Source organism: Microchirus variegatus (assembly GCF_963457635.1).
Source record: "Microchirus variegatus genome assembly, chromosome: 14".
In the NCBI taxonomy this organism is placed as follows: Eukaryota; Metazoa; Chordata; class Actinopteri; order Pleuronectiformes; family Soleidae; genus Microchirus; species Microchirus variegatus.
The window spans coordinates 760646-780472 of NC_139815.1; the positions used below are offsets into that span (position 1 = coordinate 760646).

The 19827-nt window shown below is 37.9% G+C and overlaps 1 protein-coding gene across 1 annotated transcript in view; it reads left to right on the top strand.

The window, feature by feature from the left end:
* Positions 1-19827, top strand: part of LOC310936844 (mucin-5B) — a gene marked incomplete at its 5' end in the record, with an annotated part of 51829 nt that overhangs the window by 21028 nt on the left and 10974 nt on the right. Inside the window, 8 exons of the mRNA XM_083900999.1 lie at positions 1185-1341; positions 1771-1899; positions 3819-3966; positions 5186-5229; positions 5311-5432; positions 12921-13874; positions 15471-15518; positions 19265-19436. Of these exons, the coding sequence (XP_083757125.1) occupies positions 1185-1341; positions 1771-1899; positions 3819-3966; positions 5186-5229; positions 5311-5432; positions 12921-13874; positions 15471-15518; positions 19265-19436 (1774 nt within the window). The remainder of the gene's footprint in view (positions 1-1184; positions 1342-1770; positions 1900-3818; positions 3967-5185; positions 5230-5310; positions 5433-12920; positions 13875-15470; positions 15519-19264; positions 19437-19827) is intronic.

The following is a 19827-nucleotide window of genomic DNA, read 5'->3' on the forward strand; positions in this document are numbered from 1 at the left end:
AGCTGAAATTCACAGAAACTAGAAAATATTCACATTTAAGAAGCTGAAAACTAAAAAAAACAGAAAAAAAATCACATTTAAGAAGCAGAAAAATGACAGAAACTAGAAAAAAATCACATTTAAGAAGTTGAAAAATCACAGAAACTAGAAAATATTCACATTTAAGAAGCTGAAAACTCAAAGAAACCAGAAAATATCACATTTAAGAAGCTGAAATTCACAGAAACTAGAAAATATTCACATTTAAGAAGCTGAAAACTAAAAAAAACAGAAAAAAAATCACATTTAAGAAGCAGAAAAATGACAGAAACTAGAAAATATTAACATTTAAGAAGCTGAAAAATGACAGAAACTAGAAAATATTCACATTTAAGAAGCAGAAAAATCACAGAAACGAGAAAATATTCACATTTTAGAAGCTGAAAAATCGCAGAAACTAGAAAATATTCACATTTAAGAAGCAGAAAAATCACAGAAACGAGAAAATATTCACATTTAAGAAGCTGAAAAATCGCAGAAACATGAAAATATTCACATTTAAGAAGCTGAAAAATCGCAGAAACTAGAAAATATTCACATTTAAGAAGCTGAAAAATCGCAGAAACTAGAAAATATTCACATTTAAGAAGCTGAAAAATCGCAGAAACCAGAAAATATTCACATTTAAGAAGCTGAAAAATCACAGAAACTAGAAAATATTCACATTTAAGAAGCTGAAAAATCACAGAAACTAGAAAATATTCACATTTAAGAAGCTGAAAAATGACAGAAACTAGAAAATATTCACATTTAAGAAGCTGAAAAATCACAGAAACATGAAAATATTCACATTTAAGAAGCTGAAAAATCACAGAAACTAGAAAATATTCACATTTAGGAAGCTGAAAAATCACACAAACTTGGAAAAACTATTAATGTAGTTATCAATTTTATTTATGCAATCAGTGATAAAACATCTTGTTCTGTATCGTGTTTCGGGCTGTAACGATCATGATAAGTGAATGGTTTTGGTGATTTGAGAAATCGAGTTAATAATTTACAACTGAAGCAACTATGAAAACAATCATTAGTTGTGGTGCTGGGACCATCCATAAGATTATGATTCTGGTTAAACTATGACCTAAGACTACCATCACACCGGTATTAGAAATACTTATAAATAAATAAATTGTTGTGTATTCCAGGTGGATCCTGGTCCATACATGGACTCTTGTGTGAGAGACACCTGTGCCTGTGATAGCGGTGGAGACTGTGAATGTTTCTGCTCTGCTGTGGCTGCCTATGCTAAAGCTTGTACTGAGGCCGGGGCCTGCATTAAATGGAGAACTCCAACCATATGCCGTAAGTTCCACAAAACCATATAGTTTTGTTTAGTCAAATATTCATACATTTCATTTAGACTTGACTGTAAGTCGAGGTTTGCAAATAAAAAAGAACTGATTCATTCAAACCTACAGAGGGATGGTGAAGTTTTGTCATGAGTGTGATTAGGTGACTTTTTTTTTTCTAATTTTGTGCCGGTTTCATGTGTTTTCTAATTGATTAAGCACTTAAGTGGGAAAAGTCCAGATCTTGTCTCATGTCATGATACACAGATATAATATCCATATGTTGCACAGACCTGATTAATGTGACTACAAAAGTGTCTGATGCTAATTCAATGGGATAAGTAGTATGCGTGTGATCCTTGAATCGTTTTGTAGCATCTTAATTTAAATCATGAGATTTTGTCTTTTGTAACCCTTGCAAATGCTCGCCTTTGTCTTGCAGCTGTTTTCTGTGACTACTACAACGATCCTGATGGTTGCGAGTGGCACTACAGACCTTGCGGAGCTGACTGCATGAAAACATGTAGAAATCCATCAGGAGAGTGTTCCGACCTCATCTCTGGCCTGGAAGGTAATAAGTCATTCATACGTGTGGCTAGAGAGGACGACCAGGTATAGAAAAGATTATATCTGGAATAGGGTTGTTTTTATCCGTAGACCAATTTAAGTCCTGTCATATATATATACTGTATATATATATATATATATATATATATATCAGGGTTTCCCCCAGAAAACCTGCTAAGCCTGGTGGTACCTCTCTGGCCCACCGGCGGCCCACGGCTGTAAATGTTTTAATTATGACTATTATGTGTTATTGTAAGACATTTATTAACAATAGTTAAACACCACCTATAGAGTCTTACAAAAAGACTCTCTTGAAATTAAATAAATAATATACATTTTTTCACTTAAGTTAAATATTAATTAAGTAATCGGCCAGTTAATCTTAAAACAAGCCATGCAATGGTTACATTTAAAAGTAAAATAAAGCAACATATTTATAAAAGTGGTAGTGCCCTCTCATCTGCCTCATCTGGTGCAGACAAATGGCCTTTTATTTCTGTGCACCGCCCCTGCGCTATATATATACTGTATATATATATATATATATTTATACAGTGTGTATATATATATATATATATATATATACAGTATGTGTATATATATATATATATATACATATACATATATATATACATATATACATATATATATATACAAACATATATACATACATATACATATATATACATACATATATGTATATACAAACATATATACATACATATACATATATATACATACATATATGTATATACATACATATATACATATATATATATATACATACATATATGTATATACATACATATATATACATATATATATATATACATACATATATGTATATACATACATATATATACATATACATATATATACATATATATGTATATATACATACATACATATATGTATATACATACATATATATACATATATATATACATACATATATGTATATACATACATATATATACATATATATATATACATACATATATATACATACATATATATACATATATATATATACATACATATATATACATACATATATATATATACATACATATATATACATACATATATATACATATATATGTATATATACATACATATATATACATATATATGTATATATACATACATATATACATATATATACATACATATATATATACATACATATATATATACATATATATATACATATATATATATACATATACATATATATATACATATATACATATATATACACATATACACATATATACATATATATACATATATATATATGTATGTATATATATATACATACATATATATATATATATATACATATATTAGGGCTGTCAAAAGATTCAAATTTTTAATCACGATTAATCACGATTAATTACCATTCGTAATTATGCCAGAAAAATTCAAATTTTCTCTTTATATTGTTGTAGAAACGGAGAGATAAATAAAGTATGTGAAAATATAAATGTATAAATGTAAATCACTTTTAAAAAGAAACCTATACAAACTTAGTAAAAAATAAATTGTAGAGAACCCACATTATAAGACAATATAAATAAAAAGCAAACACTGTAAATAACTTTAAAAAAAGTTACATTTTTTTTACATTGCACTGTAAATAACTCACATTATAAACAAAATATAAAGTATAGTATGTAGAGTAAATGATCCAATCTGCTTTGGATACGGAGAGACCACTTGGGGACAGAGAAGCGCAGAGCGCAGTAGATGGAGAAGGGAAAAAAGGGTTGTTTGTCTGCACCAGATGAGGCAGATGAGAGGGCACTACCACTTTTTTATTTATGTTGATTTATTTTACTTTTAAATGTGACCATTGCATGGCTTGTCTTAAGATTCACTGGCCAATTACTTAAGTAATATTTATGCATGTTGTATTTGCAGGCTGCTATCCACTGTGTCCTGCAAGCCGACCCTACTTCAACGAAGACATCATGAAGTGTGTTCCCGTGGAAGAGTGTGGTTGCTATGATGACAAAGGCAACCATTACAACCTCGGAGATAAAGTTTCATCAGACAACTGCTATTCTTGGTATGTCTCACATACTTCACATTAATGCTGAGCAATAAGAGCATTTGGACGCTCACTGTTCTGGTTAGGTCTGGTTACATATTTATATTATATCTATATATGGTGACATGAGACAAGCAGGTCTTAGACAAAGTGACTGAAACAGGATGTTGTGATGACGCATGCAAAATGCAGCGAGCACGCGACAAGTCTGTCCAAGACCAGTTTGGAACACCAATAAAACAGTTCCAACAAGATGTTAGTACATGGAGAGCATTTTATATGGCTTTCTACTTCATAACATGACATTGTATATTTGCTACACTGCCTAAAAAATACCAAAAAATATACATTTTTGGAAAAAAGAAAAAAGATCACTTAATAACACTTCTTTAATTTTAAGCCTAATTATTTGTGGTTGTAGATATAGTCAATGTCATTGTTTCTTACACTACAAAGACAAAGAACTAAAGCAGGAATTATATTAAATAAGGGTTGGTTGACGTCTTCTAAACAATCTGTGTATATTTTGAGTCTATATTATATCCTGATATAGGATATATATGTGGATATAAACAGGTTGTTTCTCTGAATAAAAGGTTTGCACTTCTCAAAGGATAGTGACAATACACTATAAATATACTGTAAAATAAAATATAATCTACTGCATGACATGATCTTAAAATACACTTACTATTTCCTTTCATTTGGAATGAAAAAATGATTACGTTTTAAAATATTCACATTTAAGAAGCGTAGAATTCAAAGGAAAAAAAGGAATTCACGAGCAGCACTTCCTGGTATATTTCTTTACTTATTACTTTGTTTTAATGTTAAATGAAGGATATTTACGTGTATTAGAAACAATGACATATACTCTGCTTTAACACAAATAATTATGCTTAAAAATGTTTTATTTTAATTAAAATAATAATATTTAGTGTATTTCAAAAAAGTATTCAATAAATATGATGTATCAATGCAAGAGCCTTTAAAAACAGGAAAGGTCATCGCAAATAAAAAAAATAAAAAATACTTATATGACTATCACGACATGATATCAAAAAATTCAGCCCAGATCTTGTCTCGAGTCACGATAAATGGACATAATATCCATATATTGACAACCCCATCTGAAAAGGAAATAACTGTATTTTAAGCATGACATGCAAATGCTTGAATTTTCACCTGTTTCACCGATTTTCTGCACAAAGTGACCATAATGTATCTCTGTTTCAAGCTCATGTACTACTTCTGGAATAGGGTGCGACTACAATGTGCAATGTAAGTACACCTTTTTTTTGCACAGACAAACATACAGTCACTAAAAAATACAATTAAAAACATGATACTATTCTTCTGCAGATTGTAAATGCTTCTTTGATGGAAAGTACTATAATTATGGGGACAACATCTATGACACCAATGATGGACTTGGAAACTGCATGACAGTGGACTGTGCTGCCAATGGAACTGTAACTAGCACGGTAACCCCTTGCTCAACCCAAGCGCCAACCACTACATCACCCTTTACATTCAGCAGCACAACTACTCCTACAACCACAAGTGAAGAAACAACCACAACATCTGTAAGTACCACAACTACAGAAAGCCCTACAACCACAAGTGAAGAAACAACTACAACATCTGTAAGTACCACAACAACAGAAACCTCTACAACCACAAGTGAAGAAACTACAACATCTGTAAGTACCACAACTTCAGAAACCCCTTCAACCACAACATCTGTAAGTACCACAACTACAGAAACCCCTACAACCACAAGTGAAGAAACAACTACAACATCTGTAAGTACCACAACTACAGAAACCCCTACAACCACAAGTGAAGAAACAACTACAACATCTGTAAGTACCACAACTTCAGAAACCCCTTCAACCACAACATCTGTAAGTACCACAACTACAGAAACCCCTACAACAACAAGTGAAGAAACAACTACAACATCTGTAAGTACCACAACTTCAGAAACCCCTTCAACCACAACATCTGTAAGTACCACAACTACAGAAGCCCCTACAACCACAAGTGAAGAAACAACTACAACATCTGTAAGTACCACAACTACAGAAACCCCTACAACCACAAGTGAAGAAACAACTACAACATCTGTAAGTACCACAACTTCAGAAACCCCTTCAACCACAACATCTGTAAGTACCACAACTACAGAAACCTCTACAACCACAAGTGAAGAAACTACAACATCTGTAAGCACCACAACTACAGAAACCCCTACAACCACAAGTGAAGAAACAACTACAACATCTGTAAGTACCACAACTACAGAAACCCCTACAACCACAAGTGAAGAAACAACTACAACATCTGTAAGTACCACAACTACAGAAACCTCTACAACCACAAGTGAAGAAACTACAACATCTGTAAGCACCACAACTACAGAAACCCCTACAACCACAAGTGAAGAAACAACAACAACATCTGTAAGTACCACAACTACAGAAACCCCTACAACCACAAGTGAAGAAACAACTACAACATCTGTAAGTACCACAACTACAGAAACCCCTACAACCACAAGTGAAGAAACAACTACAACATCTGTAAGTACCACAACTACAGAAACCCCTACAACCACAACATCTGTAAGTACCACAACTACAGAAACCCCTACAACCACAAGTGAAGAAACAACTACAACATCTGTAAGTACCACAACTACAGAAACCCCTCCAACCACAAGTGAAGAAACAACTACAACATCTGTAAGTACCACAACTTCAGAAACCCCTTCAACCACAACATCTGTAAGTACCACAACTACAGAAACCTCTACAACCACAAGTGAAGAAACTACAACATCTGTAAGCACCACAACTACAGAAACCCCTACAACCACAAGTGAAGAAACAACTACAACATCTGTAAGTACCACAACTACAGAAACCCCTACAACCACAAGTGAAGAAACAACTACAACATCTGTAAGTACCACAACTTCAGAAACCCCTTCAACCACAACATCTGTAAGTACCACAACTACAGAAAGCCCTACAACCACAAGTGAAGGAACAACAACATCTGTCAGTACCACAACTACAGAAACCCCTACAACTACATCTGAAGAAACTACATCTGTAAGCACCACAACTACAGAAACCCCTACAACCACATCTGTAAGTACCACAAGTACAGAAACCCCTACAACTACAACATCTGTAAGTACCACAACTACAGAAAGCCCTACAACCACAAGTGAAGAAACAACTACTACATCTATAAGTACCACAACTTCAGAAACCCCTTCAACCACAACATCTGTAAGTACCACAACTACAGAAAGCCCTACAACCACAAGTGAAGAAACAACTACATCTGTAAGTACCACAACTACAGAAACCTCTACAACCACAAGTGAAGGAACAACAACATCTGTCAGTACCACAACTACAGAAACCCCTACAACTACATCTGAAGAAACTACATCTGTAAGCACCACAACTACAGAAACCCCTACAACCACATCTGTAAGCACCACAACTACAGAAACCCCTACAACCACATCTGTAAGTACCACAACTACAGAAACCCCTACAACTACAACATCTGTAAGTACCACAACTACAGAAAGCCCTACAACCACAAGTGAAGAAACAACTACAACATCTATAAGTACCACAACTACAGAAACCCCTACAACTACATCTGAAGAAACTACAACATCTGTAAGTACCACAACTACAGAAAGCCCTACAACCACAAGTGAAGAAACAACTACAACATCTGTAAGTACCACAACTACAGAAACCTCTACAACCACAAGTGAAGAAACTACAACATCTGTAAGTACCACAACTTCAGAAACCCCTTCAACCACATCTGTAAGTACCACAACTACAGAAACCCCAACAACCACAACATCTGTAAGCACCACAACTACAGAAACCCCAACAACCACAACATCTGTAAGTACCACAACTACAGAAACCCCTACAACCACAAGTGAAGAAACAACTACAACATCTGTAAGCACCACAACTACAGGAACCCCTACTACATCTGAAGAAACTACAACATCTGTAAGCACCACAACTACAGCAAGCCCTACAACCACAAGTGAAGAAACAACTACAACATCTGTCAGTACTACAGAAAGCCCTACAACCACAAGTGAAGAAACTACAACATCTGTAAGTACCACAACATCTGTAAGTACCACAACTACAGAAACCCCTTCAACCACAACATCTGTAAGTACCACAACTACAGAAACCCCTACAACTACATCTGAAGAAACTACAACATCTGTAAGTACCACAACTACAGAAAGCCCTACAACCACAAGTGAAGAAACAACTACAACATCTGTAAGTACCACAACTACAGAAACCTCTACAACCACAAGTGAAGAAACTACAACATCTGTAAGTACCACAACTACAGAAACCCCAACAACCACAACATCTGTAAGCACCACAACTACAGAAACCCCAACAACCACAACATCTGTAAGTACCACAACTACAGAAACCCCTACAACCACAACATCTGTAAGTACCACAACTACAGAAAGCCCTACAACCACAAGTGAAGAAACAACATCTGTAAGTACAACTACAGAACCCACTATTGTTACTGGAACAACAACATCCGCACCTACAGGACCTGTCATCGGTAACACAACTACTACAGGAACCACTACAACTACAAGTGAAGAAACAACTACAACATCTGTAAGTACCACAACTACAGAAACCCCTTCAACCACAACATCTGTAAGTACCACAACTACAGAAACCCCTACAACCACAAGTGAAGAAACAACTACAACATCTGTAAGTACCACAACTTCAGAAACCCCTTCAACCACAACATCTGTAAGTACCACAACTACAGAAACCTCTACAACCACAAGTGAAGAAACTACAACATATGTAAGCACCACAACTACAGAAACCCCTACAACCACAAGTGAAGAAACAACTACAACATCTGTAAGTACCACAACTACAGGAACCCCTACAACTACATCTGAAGAAACTACATCTGTCAGTACCACAACTACAGAAACCCCTACAACTACATCTGAAGAAACTACATCTGTAAGCACCACAACTACAGAAACCCCTACAACCACATCTGTAAGTACCACAACTACAGAAACCCCTACAACTACAACATCTGTAAGTACCACAACTACAGAAAGCCCTACAACCACAAGTGAAGAAACAACTACAACATCTGTAAGTACCACAACTTCAGAAACCCCTACAACCACAAGTGAAGAAACTACAACATCTGTAAGCACCACAACTACAGAAACCCCTACAACCACAAGTGAAGAAACAACTACAACATCTGTAAGTACCACAACTTCAGAAACCCCTTCAACCACAACATCTGTAAGTACCACAACTACAGAAACCTCTACAACCACAAGTGAAGAAACTACAACATCTGTAAGCACCACAACTACAGAAACCCCTACAACCACAAGTGAAGAAACAACTACAACATCTGTAAGTACCACAACTTCAGAAACCCCTTCAACCACAACATCTGTAAGTACCACAACTACAGAAACCCCTACAACCACAAGTGAAGAAACAACTACAACATCTGTAAGTACCACAACTACAGAAACCCCTACAACCACAAGTGAAGAAACAACTACAACATCTGTAAGTACCACAACTTCAGAAACCCCTTCAACCACAACATCTGTAAGTACCACAACTACAGAAACCCCTACAACCACAAGTGAAGAAACAACTACAACATCTGTAAGTACCACAACTACAGAAACCCCTACAACCACAAGTGAAGAAACAACTACAACATCTGTAAGTACCACAACTTCAGAAACCCCTTCAACCACAACATCTGTAAGTACCACAACTACAGAAACCTCTACAACCACAAGTGAAGAAACTACAACATCTGTAGGCACCACAACTACAGAAACCCCTACAACCACAAGCGAAGAAACAACTACAACATCTGTAAGTACCACAACTTCAGAAACCCCTTCAACCACAACATCTGTAAGTACCACAACTACAGAAACCTCTACAACCACAAGTGAAGAAACTACAACATCTGTAAGCACCACAACTACAGAAACCCCTACAACCACAAGTGAAGAAACAACTACAACATCTGTAAGTACCACAACTTCAGAAACCCCTTCAACCACAACATCTGTAAGTACCACAACTACAGAAACCCCTACAACCACAAGTGAAGAAACAACTACAACATCTGTAAGTACCACAACTACAGAAACCCCTACAACCACAAGTGAAGAAACAACTACAACATCTGTAAGTACCACAACTTCAGAAACCCCTTCAACCACAACATCTGTAAGTACCACAACTACAGAAACCTCTACAACCACAAGTGAAGAAACTACAACATCTGTAAGCACCACAACTACAGAAACCCCTACAACCACAAGTGAAGAAACAACTACAACATCTGTAAGTACCACAACTTCAGAAACCCCTTCAACCACAACATCTGTAAGTACCACAACTACAGAAACCCCTACAACCACAAGTGAAGAAACAACTACAACATCTGTAAGTACCACAACTACAGAAACCCCTACAACCACAAGTGAAGAAACAACTACAACATCTGTAAGTACCACAACTTCAGAAACCCCTTCAACCACAACATCTGTAAGTACCACAACTACAGAAACCTCTACAACCACAAGTGAAGAAACTACAACATCTGTAAGCACCACAACTACAGAAACCCCTACAACCACAAGTGAAGAAACAACTACAACATCTGTAAGTACCACAACTACAGAAACCCCTACAACCACAAGTGAAGAAACAACTACAACATCTGTAAGTACCACAACTTCAGAAACCCCTTCAACCACAACATCTGTAAGTACCACAACTACAGAAAGCCCTACAACCACAAGTGAAGGAACAACAACATCTGTCAGTACCACAACTACAGAAACCCCTACAACTACATCTGAAGAAACTACATCTGTAAGCACCACAACTACAGAAACCCCTACAACCACATCTGTAAGTACCACAACTACAGAAACCCCTACAACTACAACATCTGTAAGTACCACAACTACAGAAAGTCCTACAACCACAAGTGAAGAAACAACTACAACATCTGTAAGTACCACAACTTCAGAAACCCCTTCAACCACAACATCTGTAAGTACCACAACTACAGAAAGCCCTACAACCACAAGTGAAGAAACAACTACATCTGTAAGTACCACAACTACAGAAACCTCTACAACCACAAGTGAAGGAACAACAACATCTGTCAGTACCACAACTACAGAAACCCCTACAACTACATCTGAAGAAACTACATCTGTAAGCACCACAACTACAGAAACCCCTACAACCACATCTGTAAGTACCACAACTACAGAAACCCCAACAACCACAACATCTGTAAGTACCACAACTACAGAAAGCCCTACAACCACAAGTGAAGAAACAACTACAACATCTGTAAGTACCACAACTACAGAAATCTCTACAACCACAAGTGAAGAAACTACAACATCTGTAGGCACCACAACTACAGAAACCCCTACAACCACATCTGTAAGTACCACAACTACAGAAACCCCAACAACCACAACATCTGTAAGTACCACAACTACAGAAACCCCTACAACCACAAGTGAAGAAACAACTACAACATCTGTAAGTACCACAACTACAGAAACCCCTACAACTACAAGTGAAGAAACAACTACAACATCTGTAAGTACCACAACTACAGAAACCCCTTCAACTACAACATCTGTAAGTACCACAACTACAGAAACCCCTACAACCACAAGTGAAGAAACAACTACAACATCTGTAAGTACCACAACTTCAGAAACCCCTTCAACCACAACATTTGTAAGTACCACAACTACAGAAACCTCTACAACCACAAGTGAAGAAACTACAACATCTGTAAGCACCACAACTACAGAAACCCCTACAACCACAAGTGAAGAAACAACTACAACATCTGTAAGTACCACAACTACAGGAACCCCTACAACTACATCTGAAGAAACTACAACATCTGTAAGTACCACAACCACAGAAAGCCCTACAACCACAAGTGAAGGAACAACAACATCTGTCAGTACCACAACTACAGAAACCCCTACAACTACATCTGAAGAAACTACAACATCTGTAAGCACCACAACTACAGAAACCCCTACAACCACATCTGTAAGTACCACAACTACAGAAACCCCTACAACTACAACATCTGTAAGTACCACAACTACAGAAAGCCCTACAACCACAAGTGAAGAAACAACTACAACATCTGTAAGTACCACAACTTCAGAAACCCCTTCAACCACAACATCTGTAAGTACCACAACTACAGAAACCTCTACAACCACAAGTGAAGAAACTACAACATCTGTAAGCACCACAACTACAGAAACCCCTACAACCACAAGTGAAGAAACAACTACAACATCTGTAAGTACCACAACTACAGGAACCCCTACAACTACATCTGAAGAAACTACAACATCTGTAAGTACCACAACTACAGAAAGCCCTACAACCACAAGTGAAGGAACAACAACATCTGTCAGTACCACAACTACAGAAACCCCTACAACCACAAGTGAAGAAACTACAACATCTGTAAGCACCACAACTACAGAAACCCCTACAACCACATCTGTAAGTACCACAACTACAGAAACCTCTACAACCACAAGTGAAGAAACTACAACATCTGTAAGCACCACAACTACAGAAACCCCTACAACCACATCTGTAAGTACCACAACTACAGAAACCCCAACAACCACAACATCTGTAAGTACCACAACTACAGAAAGCCCTACAACCACAAGTGAAGAAACTACAACATCTGTAAGTACCACAACTACAGAAATCTCTACAACCACAAGTGAAGAAACTACAACATCTGTAGGCACCACAACTACAGAAACCCCTACAACCACATCTGTAAGTACCACAACTACAGAAACCCCAACAACCACAACATCTGTAAGTACCACAACTACAGAAACCCCTACAACCACATCTGTAAGTACCACAACTACAGAAACTCCAACAACCACAACTTCTGTAAGCACCACAACTACAGAAACCCCTACAACCACAAGTGAAGAAACAACTACAACATCTGTAAGCACCACAACTACAGAAACCCCTACAACTACAACATCTGTAAGTACCACAACTACAGAAACCCCTACAACTACAAGTGAAGAAACAACTACAACATCTGTAAGTACCACAACTACAGAAACCCCTACAACCACAAGTGAAGAAACAACTACAGAATCTGTAAGTACCACAACTACAGAAACCCCAACAACCACAAGTGAAGAAACTACAACATCTGTAAGTACCACAACTTCAGAAACCCCTTCAACCACAACATCTGTAAGTACCACAACTACAGAAAGCCCTACAACCACAAGTGAAGAAACAACTACATCTGTAAGTACCACAACTACAGAAACCTCTACAACCACAAGTGAAGAAACTACAACATCTGTAAGCACCACAACTACAGAAACCCCTACAACCACATCTGTAAGTACCACAACTACAGAAACCCCAACAACCACAACATCTGTAAGTACCACAACTACAGAAACCCCTACAACCACAAGTGAAGAAACAACTACAACATCTGTAAGTACCACAACTACAGAAACCCCTACAACTACAAGTGAAGAAACAACTACAACATCTGTAAGTACCACAACTACAGAAACCCCTTCAACCACAACATCTGTAAGTACCACAACTACAGAAACCCCTACAACCACAAGTGAAGAAACAACTACAACATCTGTAAGTACCACAACTTCAGAAACCCCTTCAACCACAACATCTGTAAGTACCACAACTACAGAAACCTCTACAACCACAAGTGAAGAAACTACAACATCTGTAAGCACCACAACTACAGAAACCCCTACAACCACAAGTGAAGAAACAACTACAACATCTGTAAGTACCACAACTACAGGAACCCCTACAACTACATCTGAAGAAACTACAACATCTGTAAGTACCACAACTACAGAAAGCCCTACAACCACAAGTGAAGGAACAACATCTGTCAGTACCACAACTACAGAAACCCCTACAACTACATCTGAAGAAACTACAACATCTGTAAGCACCACAACTACAGAAACCCCTACAACCACATCTGTAAGTACCACAACTACAGAAACCCCTACAACTACAACATCTGTAAGTACCACAACTACAGAAAGCCCTACAACCACAAGTGAAGAAACAACTACAACATCTGTAAGTACCACAACTTCAGAAACCCCTTCAACCACAACATCTGTAAGTACCACAACTACAGAAAGCCCTACAACCACAAGTGAAGAAACAACTACAACATCTGTAAGTACCACAACTACAGAAACCCCTACAACCACAAGTGAAGAAACTACAACATCTGTAAGCACCACAACTACAGAAACCCCTACAACCACATCTGTAAGTACCACAACTACAGAAACCCCAACAACCACAACATCTGTAAGTACCACAACTACAGAAAGCCCTACAACCACAAGTGAAGAAACTACAACATCTGTAAGTACCACAACTACAGAAATCTCTACAACCACAAGTGAAGAAACAACAACATCTGTAGGCACCACAACTACAGAAACCCCTACAACCACATCTGTAAGTACCACAACTACAGAAACCCCAACAACCACAACATCTGTAAGTACCACAACTACAGAAACCCCTACAACCACATCTGTAAGTACCACAACTACAGAAACCCCAACAACCACAACTTCTGTAAGTACCACAACTACAGAAACCCCTACAACCACAAGTGAAGAAACAACTACAACATATGTAAGTACCACAACTACAGAAACCCCTACAACTACAAGTGAAGAAACAACTACAACATCTGTAAGTACCACAACTACAGAAACCCCTACAACCACAAGTGAAGAAACAACTACAATATCTGTAAGTACCACAACTACAGAAAGCCCTACAACCACAAGTGAAGAAACAACTACAACATCTGTCAGTACTACAGAAAGCCCTACAACCACAAGTGAAGAAACTACAACATCTGTAAGTACCACAACTACAGAAAGCCCTACAACCACAAGTGAAGAAACAACTACAACATCTGTAAGTACCACAACTACAGAAACCCCAACAACCACAACATCTGTAAGTACCACAACTACAGAAACCCCTACAACCACAAGTGAAGAAACAACTACATCTGTCAGTACCACAACTACAGAAAGCCCTACAACCACAAGTGAAGAAACAACTACAACATCTGTCAGTACCACAACTACAGAAACCCCTACAACCACAAGTGAAGAAACAACATCTGTAAGTACAACTACAGAACCCACTATTGTTACTGGAACAACAACATCTGCACCTACAGGACCTGTCGTCGGTAACACAACTACTACAGGAACCACTACAACTACAAGTGAAGAAACAACTACAACATCTGTAAGTACCACAACTACAGAAACCCCTTCAACCACAACATCTGTAAGTACCACAACTACAGAAAGCCCTACAACCACAAGTGAAGAAACAACTACAACATCTGTAAGTACCACAACTACAGAAACCCCAACAACCACAACATCTGTAAGTACCACAACTACAGAAACCCCTACAACCACAAGTGAAGAAACAACTACATCTGTCAGTACCACAACTACAGAAACCCCTACAACCACAAGTGAAGAAACAACTACAACATCTGTCAGTACCACAACTACAGAAACCCCAACAACCACAACATCTGTAAGTACCACAACTACAGAAACCCCTACAACCACAAGTGAAGAAACAACTACAACATCTGTCAGTACCACAACTACAGAAAGCCCTACAACCACAAGTCAAGAAACAACTACAACATCTGTTAGTACCACAACTACAGAAACCCCAACAACCACAACATCTGTAAGTACCACAACTACAGAAACCCCTACAACCACAAGTGAAGAAACAACTACAACATCTGTAAGTACCACAACTACAGAAACCTCTACAACCACAAGTGAAGAAACTACAACATCTGTAAGCACCACAACTACAGAAACCCCTACAACCACATCTGTAAGTACCACAACTACAGAAACTCCAACAACCACAACATCTGTAAGTACCACAACTACAGAAAGCCCTACAACCACAAGTGAAGAAACAACTACAACATCTGTAAGTACCACAACTACAGAAAGCCCTACAACCACAAGTGAAGAAACAACTACAACATCTGTAAGTACCACAACTACAGAAACCCCAACAACCACAACATCTGTAAGTACCACAACTACAGAAACCCCTACAACCACAAGTGAAGAAACAACTACAACATCTGTCAGTACCACAACTACAGAAAGCCCTACAACCACAAGTGAAGAAACAACTACAACATCTGTCAGTACCACAACTACAGAAAGCCCTACAACCACAAGTGAAGAAACAACTACAACATCTGTCAGTACCACAACTACAGAAACCCCAACAACCACAACATCTGTAAGTACCACAACTACAGAAACCCCTACAACCACAAGTGAAGAAACAACTACAACATCTGTAAGTACCACAACTACAGAAAGCCCTACAACCACAAGTGAAGAAACAACTACAACATCTGTAAGTACCACAACTACAGAAACCTCTACAACCACAAGTGAAGAAACTACAACATCTGTAAGCACCACAACTACAGAAACCCCTACAACCACATCTGTAAGTACCACAACTACAGAAACCCCAACAACCACAACATCTGTAAGTACCACAACTACAGAAAGCCCTACAACCACAAGTGAAGAAACAACTACAACATCTGTAAGTACCACAACTACAGAAACCCCTACAACCACAAGTCAAGAAACAACCACAACATCTGTAAGTACCACAACTACAGAAAGCCCTACAACCACAAGTGAAGAAACAACTACAACATCTGTAAGTACCACAACTACAGAAACCCCTACAACCACAAGTGAAGAAACAACCACAACATCTGTAAGTACCACAACTACAGAAACCCCTACAACCACAAGTGAAGAAACAACTACAACATCTGTCAGTACCACAACTACAGAAAGCCCTACAACCACAAGTCAAGAAACAACTACAACATCTGTTAGTACCACAACTACAGAAAGCCCTACAACCACAAGTGAAGAAACAACTACAACATCTGTCAGTACCACAACTACAGAAAGCCCTACAACCACAAGTCAAGAAACAACTACAACATCTGTCAGTACCACAACTACAGAAACCCCAACAACCACAACATCTGTAAGTACCACAACTACAGAAACCCCTACAACCACAAGTGAAGAAACAACTACAACATCTGTCAGTACCACAACTACAGAAAGCCCTACAACCACAAGTGAAGAAACAACTACAACATCTGTTAGTACCACAACTACAGAAAGCCCTACAACCACAAGTGAAGAAACAACTACAACATCTGTCAGTACCACAACTACAGAAAGCCCTACAACCACAAGTCAAGAAACAACTACAACATCTGTCAGTACCACAACTACAGAAACCCCAACAACCACAACATCTGTAAGTACCACAACTACAGAAAGCCCTACAACCACAAGTGAAGAAACAACTACAACATATGTAAGTACCACAACTACAGAAAGCCCTACAACCACAAGTGAAGAAACAACTACAACATCTGTAAGTACCACAACTACAGAAACCCCAACAACCACAACATCTGTAAGTACCACAACTACAGAAAGCCCTACAACCACAAGTGAAGAAACAACTACAACATCTGTCAGTACCACAACTACAGAAAGCCCTACAACCACAAGTCAAGAAACAACTACAACATCTGTCAGTACCACAACTACAGAAAGCCCTACAACCACAAGTCAAGAAACAACTACAACATCTGTCAGTACCACAACTACAGAAAGCCCTACAACCACAAGTCAAGAAACAACTACAACATCTGTTAGTACCACAACTACAGAAAGCCCTACAACCACAAGTGAAGAAACTACAACATCTGTCAGTACCACAACTACAGAAACCCCTACAACCACATCTGTAAGTACCACAACTACAGAAACCCCAACAACCACAACATCTGTCAGTACCACAACTACAGAAACCCCAACAACCACAACATCTGTCAGTACCACAACTACAGAAACCCCTACAACTACAGCAACAACTGGTTCAACGTCTATTAGTCCAGTCTCACAGACGACTCCACCTACAACTTCAGTCTGTGTCTGCACTGTGAATGGAACGTCTTATAATCCTGGTACGTGAATCTACTTTATCTCACTGTTAGACAGACTTTTTGAACAGGAAGCTGAAGTTTGTAAACCACTCACTCTCCCACACCAAATTCCATAGAGAAAATCAGTGATTTTAACATCACAGCACACAGGAGTTGTTGATCCACTGTTGCCTCCATCAGTAAGTTCAAATGTCTTAATTTTGTCACTTCAGTGTTTGAAATCCTTCGTTCAGATCGACCTCAGTGACACAAAGTGACCACACGAGGCAGCAGTAGACCAGCAGCTCCTGTGTCTCAGTGAGCTAAAATCACTGATTTTCTCTATGGACTTAGGTGTGGGAGAGTGAGCATGTGTCAGTGGTTTACAAACTACAATTCCCAGTTTGTAATTCTTCTTTCTGATCTATCTTCATAAAATGATTTCCAGTACAATTTATACAACTATACAATTGTGAGGAAAAAAATGGGGACCAAAACATAGTAGAATAATGAGTTACTCTGCAGCAGACTGTAGTATATTTAAAAATAATAATAATAATCATAATATCATTACTTATTTCGTAACAGTCCACTGAATTGAAAAGAAGCGTTTATGGATAATTGTTCCTTATTTTAGGGAACCTAACTTTTATCTCACATCTTTTTCTTTTTACAGGTGAAATGGTATACAATCGGACTGATGGCGCTGAGTTTTGTTATGTTGGTACTTGTAATGCATCGTGCCAAGTTACGGTGGAGACCCAGCTTTGTCCCACCACACCTGGCACAACTACTACTGCGATCACTACCATTACAACAGTTTCTTCCTCTACTCCCACCCCAACAACAAGCGAAACTACAACTAACGTGAACTGCATCTATGAGGACCCACCAAGACAGGTGTGGCTTCATTTATTGATAGCGATCTCAGTGTTTTTCGCAGACGGACACGGACACAAACATTTGACAACTGAACAATTATTTGACCCCATGCTTTTTCATCCTCATCCAGAATGGAGAAACCTGGAAGGTTGACAATTGCACCACAGCGGTTTGCATCAATGGCTATGTCAATCAAACGAGTACCCAGTGTGAAGCAGTGCAAAAACCCATCTGTGCCAATGGAGACGAACCACTCAAGGTCTACGATGAGGACGGATGCTGCTTCCAATATGAATGTCCATGTAAGCTGAAATCCAGGTTACCACTTTAGGTCTGCACAGGTTTCAGCAAGCATGGATGCAGAAAATGTCCATGCAAATTAATGAGAATTAACTTTAAATTTTCCTATACAAATAAGCAGATTAAAGTTTAAATGACTAAACAGACCCAACTGTAAACATGGCAGTGGCTAATTGCCCATGATTTCCTGAACAAAGGATGTTTTAATATGAACGGTTTGAGACAAATACACTTACTGTATACCAAACACCTAATTTTCACACCTTCAAATTAATAGCATGTGAAAGTCAGGCTTTTATTTTGCAATAGTCACAGGAAATTAAATGCATCGGTGAGGTTACATACAAAAAAATTGCATTTCTACTTATAAAAAGTAAAAGCTATGCATGTTGC